At 39.4% G+C, this 12429-nt stretch overlaps 1 protein-coding gene across 1 annotated transcript; it reads left to right on the top strand.

The window, feature by feature from the left end:
• The first annotated feature begins 1679 nt into the window (after positions 1 to 1679).
• LOC143864111 (3-dehydroquinate synthase) lies at positions 1680 to 10438 on the top strand. The gene is made up of 8 exons (XM_077374906.1): positions 1680 to 2168; positions 3212 to 3362; positions 3444 to 3611; positions 3695 to 3921; positions 4113 to 4236; positions 9401 to 9463; positions 9559 to 9702; positions 9964 to 10438. The coding sequence occupies exons 1-8, from the start codon at positions 1807 to 1809 to the stop codon at positions 10093 to 10095; spliced, it is 1371 nt and encodes a 456-aa protein (XP_077231021.1). The 5' UTR covers positions 1680 to 1806; the 3' UTR covers positions 10096 to 10438.
• The last annotated feature ends 1991 nt before the right edge of the window (positions 10439 to 12429 follow it).

Raw genomic sequence — 12429 nt, 5'->3', positions numbered from 1 at the left:
AATTCCCGGCTCTGCCCTTGCTTCGTGGGATGATCCTAACCCTACGAGAGAGAGAGAGAGAGAGAGAGAGAGAGAGAGAGAGAGAGAGAGAGAGAGAGAGATCCACGATGATTGGATCCACGATCCATTCAAATCCCTTATTGGTCCAATCGGATCCGGATTGTTCTTCGGATCCTGCTTCCCATGTCTCAGTCACAATCCATTTCAAATTGGACCGTCCATTGGAGTGCTCTAGTAGGTCCTAATTACATTGTATAGAGTTAAAATTCTCAAAAGAGGACGATGACGAGTTGCAAAGCAGATTACAGAGTCATTAGTCAGGGCAGGAAAATAAGAGGCTAACTCAAGACTTGAGATGGCGGATTAAAGGCTAGGCTGACTCAAGACTTGAGACAGATGAATGATACAATACTGAATATAGAAATCGCTCGAAAAATAGATCTGGCTTATTTCTACTAAAATACCCTTGAAATAATACTTTATGTTATAAAAATTGAAGTGTATTTTAGGAAAATATGAGAACAGATTTCGGACTGTCCCATAGGCTTTTATTAGTAGTCTAGATCCGATTGGTAATTTTTTCGGATCCTATGATAAGGATCCAAAATATTTCCATTGATCCTAGTTATGTGTCTAGGTCCTGTCCATTAAACTAAACTTCGGATTCGGATAGTCCATCAGACTGTCTGGATCCATCGTCCATTAACACCCCTAGGTTTACAATAATTTTGAGCACACTGGGAATTGGAACCATTTGTTAGGGACCTTTGCAAAAGGCATTTTGTACAACAGATGTTTAGGGCTGCAACTCGAGCCGGGTTTTACCCGACCCGCATCGACCCGACCCGAAAATAACCTGGGTTGGGTTCAGGTTTCATGGGTTTCGGGTCGAGCCGGGTTGAGGATTCAAAAGCCCGCATGAATCTCGGGTCGAGCCGGGTTTGAAGGGGCCCGACCCGACTCGACCCGACCCGAGTTACGTAAGTTATAGTATGTACATTTTTTTCTATTGTTAGTTAAAAGTTAAAAGTTAAAAGTGAAAACCCACGCACCCATTGTCACTGTATGTGAGTGTAATTTCTGCTTCTATTAGTTGAGTTGATTCGAGTGTTTGATTCAGCATTGTTTGATTGTAATTACAACATTGTTTGATTCAAGTGTGATGTGAGTGTAATTACATCATTGTTTGATTCAAGCGTAATGTGAGTGTAATTTCTGCTTCTATGAGTTGAGTTGCCTTGCCAAACAAGAATTTTCCTTAAAAAATTGCGTCAACGTGAAAAAACCCGACCCGACCCGAACTGACCCGAGATTTATCATGGGTAGGGCCGGGTTTGGGAATCGTGGGTTTTCCGAAAAAAAACCCAACCCGACCCGACCGACCCGATATATTTCTCGCGTAGGGTTGGGTTCTCCAAAACCCGACCCGCCCGACCCGAGTTGCAGCCCTACAGATGTTGGATCAAATATCAAGGGTGGATGTTCTGCCAGTATTCTTGGCCGGACGGGCACCATATAGAATCTCTATTTTGAAACGAGGTGTTATATGGTGCCTGAGCGTGAAGTCCAGTGCCACCCTTGATTTTTTATCTGACGGCAGAAAACTTTTTCGCACGCGCGTAACATCTGTGCAACGTGCGCCCTTACCTTCCTTCTCACCTACCCAATTCCCACCAACTCCCTCTCTCATTCCTTTTCAGCTAAACACTACGAATCAAGATGGTAGGCAAAGCAATAACTGGATCAAAAATCCTCCCAAATCTCTTCTTCTTCCTCTCTACCAAACCCTAACCCTAACCCTAATCCATGGCAGTTTCTCCTTCAATTCCACCCGCTCTCACTTTCTCCCCTAAAACCTCAACAGATCCGTCTCTCTTCCTCTCCCAAACCTCAGATCTCTTCTCCCGTGGCCGAAATCTCGACCTAATCTCTCTCCGATCGTCCTTATTCGGTTCCGGTCTGAAAACTCTGAACCGGATCGGAGCTCCGGTTCTGAAATCCGGCCATAATCGGTCTAAGATCTGTGCAAATTCCGCTCAAGTGATGGAGCAATCTTCGCGGAAAGTGAACACGAAGGTTTCCACGATCGTGGACGTAGATCTGGGAAATAGAAGTTATCCGATTTACATCGGATCTGGACTCCTCGAAGAGCACGATCTTCTTCAGAGGTAATTGATTTTGAAAATCCTAAGCATTTGAAACAGGCTGTTTAAATACATTAATTTTATAATCCATGAGGTTTTTACAAGCTAAAACCTGGATTTTGTAAGTTTAAAACTTAGATTTTATAAGCAAAAACTTGAATTTTACTATCCTGAAAACCCAAGTTTTAGCTTTAAAAAATAATAGTCCCAACTTTTAGCTTGTAAAATCCAAGTTTAGCTTGTAAAATCCTGGATTGTAAAATTGTTGTATCCAAACGGTCAATTTGTTTGGATTTAGAATTGATTGGCGCGGAAAGTTCAAAATCTTCTGCTTCTTGTTAGGTTTTGCTTCTTATCTGGAAGAATCTTAATCTCTTTTGTTATTTGGCTTGTGATTTTTGCACTAGCTTTGCTATAATTAAGTGTAAAAAACCGGACACCAAATAAATTATAATTTTTGGCGGGGAATAAGGTCTAGGAGTTACACAGGATAGAAGCTCTGTCTCTTTTAGACAATTTTATGTTTTCTATTTGAAGTACTATGATTCTTTGTACTTTGTAATCATATGGAAAGTTCGAAATCTTCTGCTTCTTGTTAGGGTTTTCTTGATATCTGGAAAAATCTTCACTTATTTTGCTATTTTGTTTGAATTGTCTGAACGAGTTTTACTCTACTTACAGTAAAAAAACAGGACGCCAAAAAAATATGATTTTTGGCGGAATATCTTGTTAGTTACTCATTTTCAAAAAAAAAAAAAACAAAAAAAAAACGGTTAGTTACTGAAGATAGAAAGGCAGTTGCTTTTACCCAATTGTGTATTTTCAATTTGTAGTACTATGATTTCTAGTTCGTAAAATTAGCTTTTGTACTTCATAATCATATGGAACAAAAGTTCTAATTGAATTGGAGGGGTTCCTAAGCTTGCTTTTATTGTATTCAGGCATGTTCATGGGAAGAAAGTTCTTGTGGTAACTAACACCACTATTGCCCCGCTATACCGTAATCAAGTTATCGAAGCTTTAACATGGAACAAACATTTTAATTGAATTGCTTTTATTGTATTCAGGCATGTTCATGGGAAGAAAGTTCTTGTGGTAACTAACACGACGATTGCCCCGCTATACCTTGATAAAGTTATCAATGCTTTAACTTCTGGAAACTCGAAGGTTTCTGTTGAATCTGTGATTTTACCTGATGGTGAGAAGTACAAGGATATGGTAGGTATTTGAAAATTATAGTTCCATTTTTAATTTTTTTGTTTTACTAGTCGTGCTGAAAATTTATATCGATTTTTATAGGGAACTCTAATGAAGGTCTTCGACAAGGCCATCGAGTCTCGGTTGGATCGTCGTTGTACTTTTGTCGCACTCGGAGGTGGTGTGATTGGTGATATGTGTGGCTTTGCTGCTGCTGCTTTTCTTCGTGGTGTCAATTTCATTCAGATTCCAACGACTCTCATGGCCCAGGTTTTGTGTACATTGGATTTTCTTTTGATGTTCTTTCTTCTTTGAAATCGTTACACATGTAACATAGCATATATTTGCTTCAGGTGGATTCTTCTGTTGGGGGGAAAACAGGAATAAACCACCCGCTAGGGAAAAACATGATTGGTGCTTTCTTCCAACCACAATGTGTACTTATTGACACAGACACGTTAAATACATTGCCAGACAGGGAATTAGCCTCAGGGATTGCTGAAGTTGTGAAGTATGGACTTATTAGGGATGCAGAGTTTTTCGAATGGCAGGAAAAGAATATGCAGGCATTACTAGCAAGGTATAGAAAATGATATTTCTCAATGTTTCATTGGTTTGTGCTTTTGAGAATATACACATGAATATTTTTTTGACATCTGTGAACTATTGGGATAATATTAGTATATGATGCCCTATTAAATTATTTGTGTTTGCCCGCTTTATGACTATTAGTTCCTCTGCTTGTCTATTCCAATGCATTGTTTGGTGCAGGGACCCAAGTGTATTGGCATATGCTATCAAGCGTTCATGCGAGAACAAGGCTGAGGTTGTGTCCTTAGATGAAAAAGAAAGTGGGCTGAGGGCAACATTGAACTTGGGTCATACATTTGGCCATGTAAGTTTCCATTTTCCTGATCTCTTTTTGGATTATGCTCCTGGGTTGCTGCTTCTGTTTGTTGGTTTTACTTAGGTGCTGATCTAGTGTATTTTATTGTTTATGTTGAATTGATGTAGGTTAGGAATTATGAATGTTGTGCATGATCAGATTTGGGGTTAATGCTATTTCACTATTAAAAGCTATGGTGCAAGAAAAAATTAGCTTAGCTGTAGTTTCATTTTAACACGACAAGCTATCATTCTTAATAACATGCTTCCTTTTTTAATGGCGGCAAATTTCATTAAATGAAAATGAGGAAAGAGACCGAGATGGTCGATGCAACTATAAAAAGAAAATGTACAAATCAAAAGCACAAAGAGATAAAAAGCTGCTGTCCCAAAAAGGACAGCAAACATGCTTCCTTCTTTTTTTTTTGAATATTTGCAAACATGCTTCCTCCTCCAATCAACAAAAAAGAATTCTCATCTTAAATGGAAAAAAAAAACATAACAAAAAAATAGCCACAAAAAAAAACTGATATTTGGGATAACAAATATCCGTTTTTAAAAAATATAGAATGGCACTATAATGAGCTAATGTATTATAGTGAAGTTGGGGTAACAAATATTATAGACAAGAATGGCACTTCTTGTCTTATTCCAATAGCACTGTGCCTTAACCTCTCTCAGTTGAATGAAATCAAAGTAGAGTTGGAAAACTGTTGGCGTATGGGAAATCCAACTAATGCCAAAATAACCTAGCTCATGGAAGAAATCCTCATCCAAGCACATTTAACAAGCTCTGAGTAGTGACATTTAGGGCTGCAAACGAGCCGAGCCGAGCCGAACATTGGGGTGTTCGTGCTCGGCTCGCTTAGTTCGAGGCTCGGCTTGTGTTCGTGACGAGCTTTTTTTTTTGGGCTCTTGTTCGGCTAGCCAAAATTCAGCGAAGCTCGAGCTCAGTTCGGCTCGGCTTGTTTAGTAAGCGAACGAGCCCGAGCCGTGCTTTTAATGAGCCGAGCCGAGCTAAGCCAGGCTCGAGCTTGGTTGGGTTCGAGGTCAGCTCGTTTAGTAAACACATCAAATAAATACCATTAAGTTATATATATATATATATATATATATATATATATATAGATATATATAGAGGAAAGTGTCTCTAGTCTCTCCCCTAGATAAGCTTATCTACTCCTCCCTTTAAAAAAACACAGTGGGCCCACGCTGTTTGGATGATCCAAAGCATTCATTTGATAGGTCCTAACATAGATAGGGTGTGCCCAAAAAATCAGCACCAAAGGGTCATCCTAGAACTTCGTTTTGTGGGGCCTTGTGGTACCCAGAATGGACACATATAAACGTCCACGTTTATATGCGTCCATTTTGGACACGGTGTGCCCCACAAAACGAAGTTCTAGGATGACCCTTTGGTGCTGATTTTTTGGGCACACCCTATCTATGTTAGGACCTATCAAATGAATGCTTTGGATCATCCAAACAGCGTGGGCCCACTGTGTTTTTTTAAAGGGAGGAGTAGATAAGCTTATCTAGGGGAGAGACTAGAGACACTTTCCTCATATATATATATATATATATATATATATAGAGAAAACGGTTCCTACACATATGTGTAGATAAGTTCTCTACACACTAGCTTAAAAAACAGTGGGGGCCCACATTGTTTGGGTGATCCAAGCCATCCATTTTAAAGGCCCTCACATAGATAAGGTGTCAACAAAAAATCAGATCCATAGGATCATCCTAACCATTCGAACTGTGGAGACAAAAAATGGACTAATTTGTGAAGGTTTAAAGACATCCATTTTACCTCAACAAATCGTAGGGTTGGGATGATCCTATGAATCTGATTTTTTGTAGACACCCTATCTATGTGAGGGCCTTTAAAATGGATGGCTTGGATCACCCAAACAATGTGGGCCCCCACCGTTTTTTAAGCTAGTGTGTAGAGAACTCTCTACACATATGTGTAGGAACCGTTTTCTCATATATATATATATATATATATATAACGAACATAATCCGAGCTTTAAAGCTTGGCTCGGCTTTATGAACCGAGCCTAAAAAGTTCACGAGCATGTCCAAGCCGAACTATATAAAGCTCGAGTTTGGCTCGTTTATTTGACGAGCCTAATTTTTGGGCTCGAGTTCGGCTCGTTTAGTAAACGAACAAGCCCGAGCCGAGCTTTTAATGAGCCGAACCCAAACATGTTCGTGATCCGGCTCGGTTCATTTGCAGCCCTAGTGACATTAAGGGTATGATGTATTGGCCGATTGAAAATATTATGTGATTTGGGACTTCATTGCCTTATGTTTGCTAGGAATTAACTTTACTAGAGGAGGCGTTTAGCTCGACTGAGATTTCGAGAGGAAAGTGATGACTCCTTGCTCATCTTACATTATGCAAAGGAACTCTACTTTAATAGTTTAGGTTATAGTTTAGTATCTCTTGCAACTGGTATGCCAAGCTTTTAAAAACATAGAATGGCACTATAATGAGCTAATATAATAGCACTATAATAAAGCCTTGTATCTAACATTGATAACACATACTTGAAACCACAAATCTCTAGAAACATGAAGCAAGCTCCACGGGCTCAAAAATGAAACTCTTCAATCAAATTATTCTCTAACAAACTCCTAGAGCTAGTACTCCACCCTTCTTGAGGTTTGAAGGATGAAACACTCAAGAGTCTTAGACATATGATGCAGAATTAGTAGAAAACTAAGCTTTAATTTTCGTTGTAGTGGAAATCCATTGAAATCAAAACGATCTAGGGTTTCAAGGGTGTATGAGTACCCTTTATTATAATTGAAATAAAAAAATGTCTCACGGGAACTTTAAGACTTTGGATTCACAAAATTAGAGAAGTAAAAGATGATCATAAGAGAAAATTTTGATAAATGCCTTTGAAGAAGAGATAGAACTAACATGACATCACCAAGGTAACCTAGGGCATCACACCCCTAGGGATTGTCAGGGCATCACATCAACGCATGGTAATTTCTCATCCACGTTGCACAAGCAAGGGTTTTCTTTTTCTGTCATAAGTCAATGGCGCTAAGGCCTCTTCAATCTCTAGACTGCCCACTCTCAATTCTAGTGACTTCCCTACGACTCAACACTGTAACATGGCCGCTCTTTAACTTTAAACCCTAACTCAAGAATGTTCCCCATAAAATCCCATGAAAATAAAAACCCATCCCTCCAAAACTCTACGACTGTAAGTTCTCCCCTCATAAACATGTCATGGGGATGATGGCCTCATCCTTATTATGAAAATAACTTAAGTGAATTAGAACAAAATAACATAAAGAAACTAAAATATCCTTAATGACTTAAATGGCTCCAATATAACTCTATTCTCCATCTAAATCCGAAGCAGGGCCCATCTCATGTTCAAACTTCCAAAGGAAAGTTTGAAATTGAGCCTTTTGTCCCTTGGCATCCTGGAATTGATTGTTTTCTTGCTCCTTCTAATGCATATCTTGATCTGATCCCTATCAACACAACTTTGTTGCATGCATCACTTGCATTTGGTGATCCGCTAGAGATTCATGCGATTCAGTCGCCTAACTTGGTCTAGTAACAGGCCTAACTCGGTTGTGGTGTTGTTGGACATGTTTTTGATTTCAAAGGGTTGGGAGGAGCATTACCCAGGGTATGGCCACCTGATTGTTCTTATGATGATTTCCAATCATGCTCTTATTATTCTCGGGTCCATTCTTTTGACGAGCCTAACATTCTGTTTTGAGAGTTTATGTCATGAAGTTCGGGTATTTAAAAAAATCTCAAGGAGTGGTGGAGAGATGGCAAGAAGGAAATGGGTGTAAAGGGCAATTATTTATGCAAAAGTTGAAAAATGTGAATTATGTTAAGGAATGGATTTCAAGAGTATGGTGAAGGAGAGGAACAAAAAACAATGTGTGATGGATGCTCTTCAGGCTATGAAGCTGATTGAGGCAGAGAGAATCCTCACAGGTGTGGAATTTGCTAGGAGATTAATTATGAAGAAATGTTAGGAGAGGAGGAAATCAAGTGGAGGTAAATATCTAATGCGCTTTGGGTCAAAGAAGGTGATAGGAATACAATTTTTTTTCCTAGGATGGCCAAGGCTAGGAGAGAGTAAAAAGCTTGAAGTTCTTAAAAGTAGGTAAGAGAATAGTGAAGGACCAAAGGGTAGTCAAAGAGGAGGTAGTCAACTTTTACAAGTAGCTCTACATGGTGCAAATAGATTTGAGGGTGGCTCTTAATGCTATCAGGTTCAAAAGGCTCTCACCTAGGTCATCTTCTTGGTTTGAACAAGCCTTTGAGGAAAAAGAAGAGCCTTTGAGGAAGATGAAATTAGGAAGATGGTCTTTGCCATCGCTAATGATAAGGTGTCGGTTCCTAAAGGTTTCACGAATGCTTGTTTCCTGGATAGTTGGGGGTGGATTAAGGAAGAGGTCATGGAGGTGTGGGCGTGGTTTGGGAGTGGTGGTGGAGGTTGGGGGGGGCGGGGGACACCAACTTCACAAGTTCATTAACTTGGTGGGAAGTATAAGATCATTGCAATGACTTTAAGAATAAGGTTGAGGAGGGACTTGGAGAAAGTGATATCTCTAGACCTGGCAAACGGGTGGGCCGGGCCGGGTTTCACCCAATCCGTACGGGTCGGGTGTTACGGGAATTTTACGGGTCACAATTTGGTGAACTGGGCCGCCCTTTTACTCTTTATTTACAAAGGTTGCCTTCAAAAGAAATTGGACATAAGAGTTTTGTTTCCATATCTAGTCTCAATTGAATCAATAATCTTCCTTTGCTGGTTTTTAAATTTATCACAATAGTTCTTATTTCTATCTGAAACCTCTTAGTGTCTGTATTCATTTTCAACTCTAATTGCTAGCCTTATAAATCGCAGCCTTTTCTTTCCTTCCATACATTAATCATCATGTAATTGGTTAGTCCTAAAATTAAGTTTGTTCATTGTCGCCTGTGCTGTTTTTCATAATGTTGTTGACAAGTGTTAATGTGGTTCTTGGTCATTTCCATTTTGTGCTTTATAGAGGTCTTGTAATCACAACTATGAGCTTGTAGCAGTGATTCTCAATATTACGTGCTCTGCTCTAAATCTTTGCGGCTTGCTACTTGCTATCATGCCACTCACCTGGCTACATGTCTTTCTCAGGCTATTGAAACTGGTTTTGGCTACGGTCAGTGGCTACATGGAGAAGCAGTTGCCGCTGGAACAGTGCGCCCTCCATTCCCTTCCCTTAATTTATGTCCCCCCTCCCCTACTTCTTTTTCTTGTCTTGTTTATTGAAACCGCACCGGATTGATTGACAGGTCATGGCTGTTGACATGTCATATCGACTTGGCTGGATCGATGATTCGATAGTAAAGCGGGCCCTCAACATTTTACAAGAGGCCAAGCTCCCAACTGCCCCACCTGAGATGATGACCGTGGAGAAGTTTAAGGCATCCATGGCGGTAAGAATGAAGATATTTTCTTGTCTAAAGTACAATTCGCTTATGGAAATGATATCAGAACAACCATGCTTTAATAATTGCACAAATTCAGCTGGTCTTTTCCTTTTTAATTGGTTTGTAAGAGCTTTTGAGGAGCGGCAATAACCCTTGACTTTAAATAATAAAAGACAAAATGGGTCATTGCAATTATCAAAACGTGGTTGTGCTGATATCATTTCCCTTTATTTGTATTCTTAAATTTGATGAATCTGGTAACTGTAGGTTGATAAGAAGGTTGCTGATGGACTCCTAAGGCTTATTCTTCTGAAAGGTCCTCTTGGTAATTGTGTCTTCACTGGAGACTATGATAGGAAGGCCCTTGACGAAACTCTCCATGCCTTCTGCAAGTCCTGATTCCTGGCCTCATCACCAAATATATGGGTGTGTACCCTTACCCCTATCCCTTCGCTGTATTTGGATGGCTTGCCTCTTGAATTTCACTAAACCCTCTTAAGAAGCCTTACCAATTAATCATTTGAGTTGATCTTTGTAATTGTTCTATCATTTTTTATTTGAAATTGTATCTCTTTCCTCTTCTTAAAAAAAGGGAGGAAACATGAGGGAGTACAATGAAGGTTCTTAAGGGCATCATATTGGAGTTCAAGTTGAGACCTCTGAAGATTGTAATACTTGTAGTTTTTATTGTATTATAACTGTATTTTAGTTGAATAAAAGCTCTTTTTTGGTTTCTTGGCAATTCCATGTGTTTGACCTTTCTTCTTCCCGTCTGTAGCCAGTGTCAATGTTTAGACTATGTACAAACTACAGCCAAAGGCATTGTTCAAACTATGCAATACATATGGCAGTATTACGAGGGATGTTTAGAACACCCTTTGACACAAGCGTGTCCATTTTCCATCAGGAGTTTTTTTCTTTATATGGTACAGATGGGGCCTGCTAGTTTGGCGATCTAAGCCATTCATTTTCAGGAACAATATCATGCTTTGGGAAAGGGAGTTCATGTATTCACCCCTTTTTATTCTGGGGACACCCATTTTAACTCCTAGAAACTGCCTACGTTTGCGTTATACCGTCCTAAGGTCTTACCACTTTGCAAAATGGAATGTACTTTAAATGCAAGAGGGAAGGGTGGAGGGATACTTGTTAACACTTCTCCAGTCTTCTCACCTTTTTGTGATGACATAGGGTATCCTCACCATAGCTCCCCCTTTTCAATAGGCGACTGAACTTTTACGGGCCGTTTGGATACTTGGATTTCCTCAAAATCCAAGATGGGGGACGAGAGAAGGAGACCGCCCGTTTCGCTTCTCTCTAGAATCCTGGATTTTAAGTAAGAAACCCATGTTTTAGAAATCTCTCCTCCGTCTTGAGATGGAGGAGATGGAGAGATTTCTATAACTTGGAAACATGGGATGATCTCCTAGTCTCTTGCTGATGGAAAGAAGGGCGAGAAATCAGAAAACGACAGATCGTCTCCTACTTCTCTTGTCTCCCATCTAGGATTCTGAGGAAATTCAAGATTCTAAAATCCGACTATCCAAACGGCCCCACATTAAGCTTTCACACAAGCCTTTCTACTCCTATTTCAACAACTCATTTTCCAAAAGTATAACCTTTATTTTCAAAAGCTCTTTGAAAATCTCCAAAAACCTTTACTAAAGGCGAATTGGTGAATGAATTGGACCATTGACCTCCGGGTTCTGCCGACACGATTTGTTAGCCCAACCAAATTTCTTATTGTTTATCTAATGGGCTAAGTGAGCTTTTAGTAGTTAGTTTTTTATTTCCAACTTAAACTTATGTCGTTTTGTCTTCTCATGAGCTACTAGTAATTTTCATGTGGTTCTAGGCTTTCGAGATGTTGCTTTCATCTTGCCCTTAGTGGGGAGCTCTCTCTGTCTTTGTAAATGGACAATGGCAACTCCCTTTATTGCTTTCATGACAGCAGTGTCTATGATTGAGGAAGATAACTATAGATTTCAAAAAAAATATCTAAAATTCTTAGCACATTATAGAAGAGAAACAATATCATTCCTCCCCTTGTTTTGATAATGCCACTAATCTTATTTTAAACTTTTCTCAGTAGCTACTAGAGGCTGCTACTATTCACACACACACACACAACTATGAAGGCATTAAAACTAAGGAGTGTAATTATCAAAACAACAAGGGAGTGATGATATCATTTCCCTAAATCAAAACAGGGTATGTTTGGGTCTAGGGAAAAGAAAGTAGTGGAAAATAATATTTTCCGTGGTGGAAATAATAATCTATAAAAAATATTCCATGAAAAATAAAATTCTGCGGGTGTCGGTTTGCAGTTTTCCTTGAAAATAGAGAAAAATAAGTTTACCAAACACTAGAAAATTCATTTTCATTAAAAAAAAATTCTAATTTTTTCCCAGGGGCTTTCCTAATTGTTGGGCCCATCTCTTTATCAGTTCCAATGAGCATACAGTGGAGCAACTTAAGGTGGAGATTTGGGAGACCCACTATTTGTGGAAGTTACATGAGGCTCCAAACTAATCCCTTGGCCCTAAATCTCTTTCTATCAAACCATGGCTGAGGCTACTTTCAAGTAAAAAAGACCCTTTAGCTCCATGGGCACAAATGCTTTGGTTTGACAAAGGTAAGACTTAAGAGATAGATTTCTTATGTGGAGTGAATTCCATTAGTTCATCACACATCTCCATCCAGACACTGTTACATATGCAAGCATGTCTCCTT

The sequence above is a fragment of the Tasmannia lanceolata genome, unplaced genomic scaffold (genome assembly GCF_043159265.1).
Source record: "Tasmannia lanceolata isolate RefF3 unplaced genomic scaffold, GAP_Taslan_0.1 ptg000048l, whole genome shotgun sequence".
Taxonomy (NCBI): domain Eukaryota; kingdom Viridiplantae; phylum Streptophyta; class Magnoliopsida; order Canellales; family Winteraceae; genus Tasmannia; species Tasmannia lanceolata.
The sequence above is the reverse complement of the archived record's forward strand: the minus strand, read 5'-3'. Positions and strand labels throughout refer to the sequence as shown.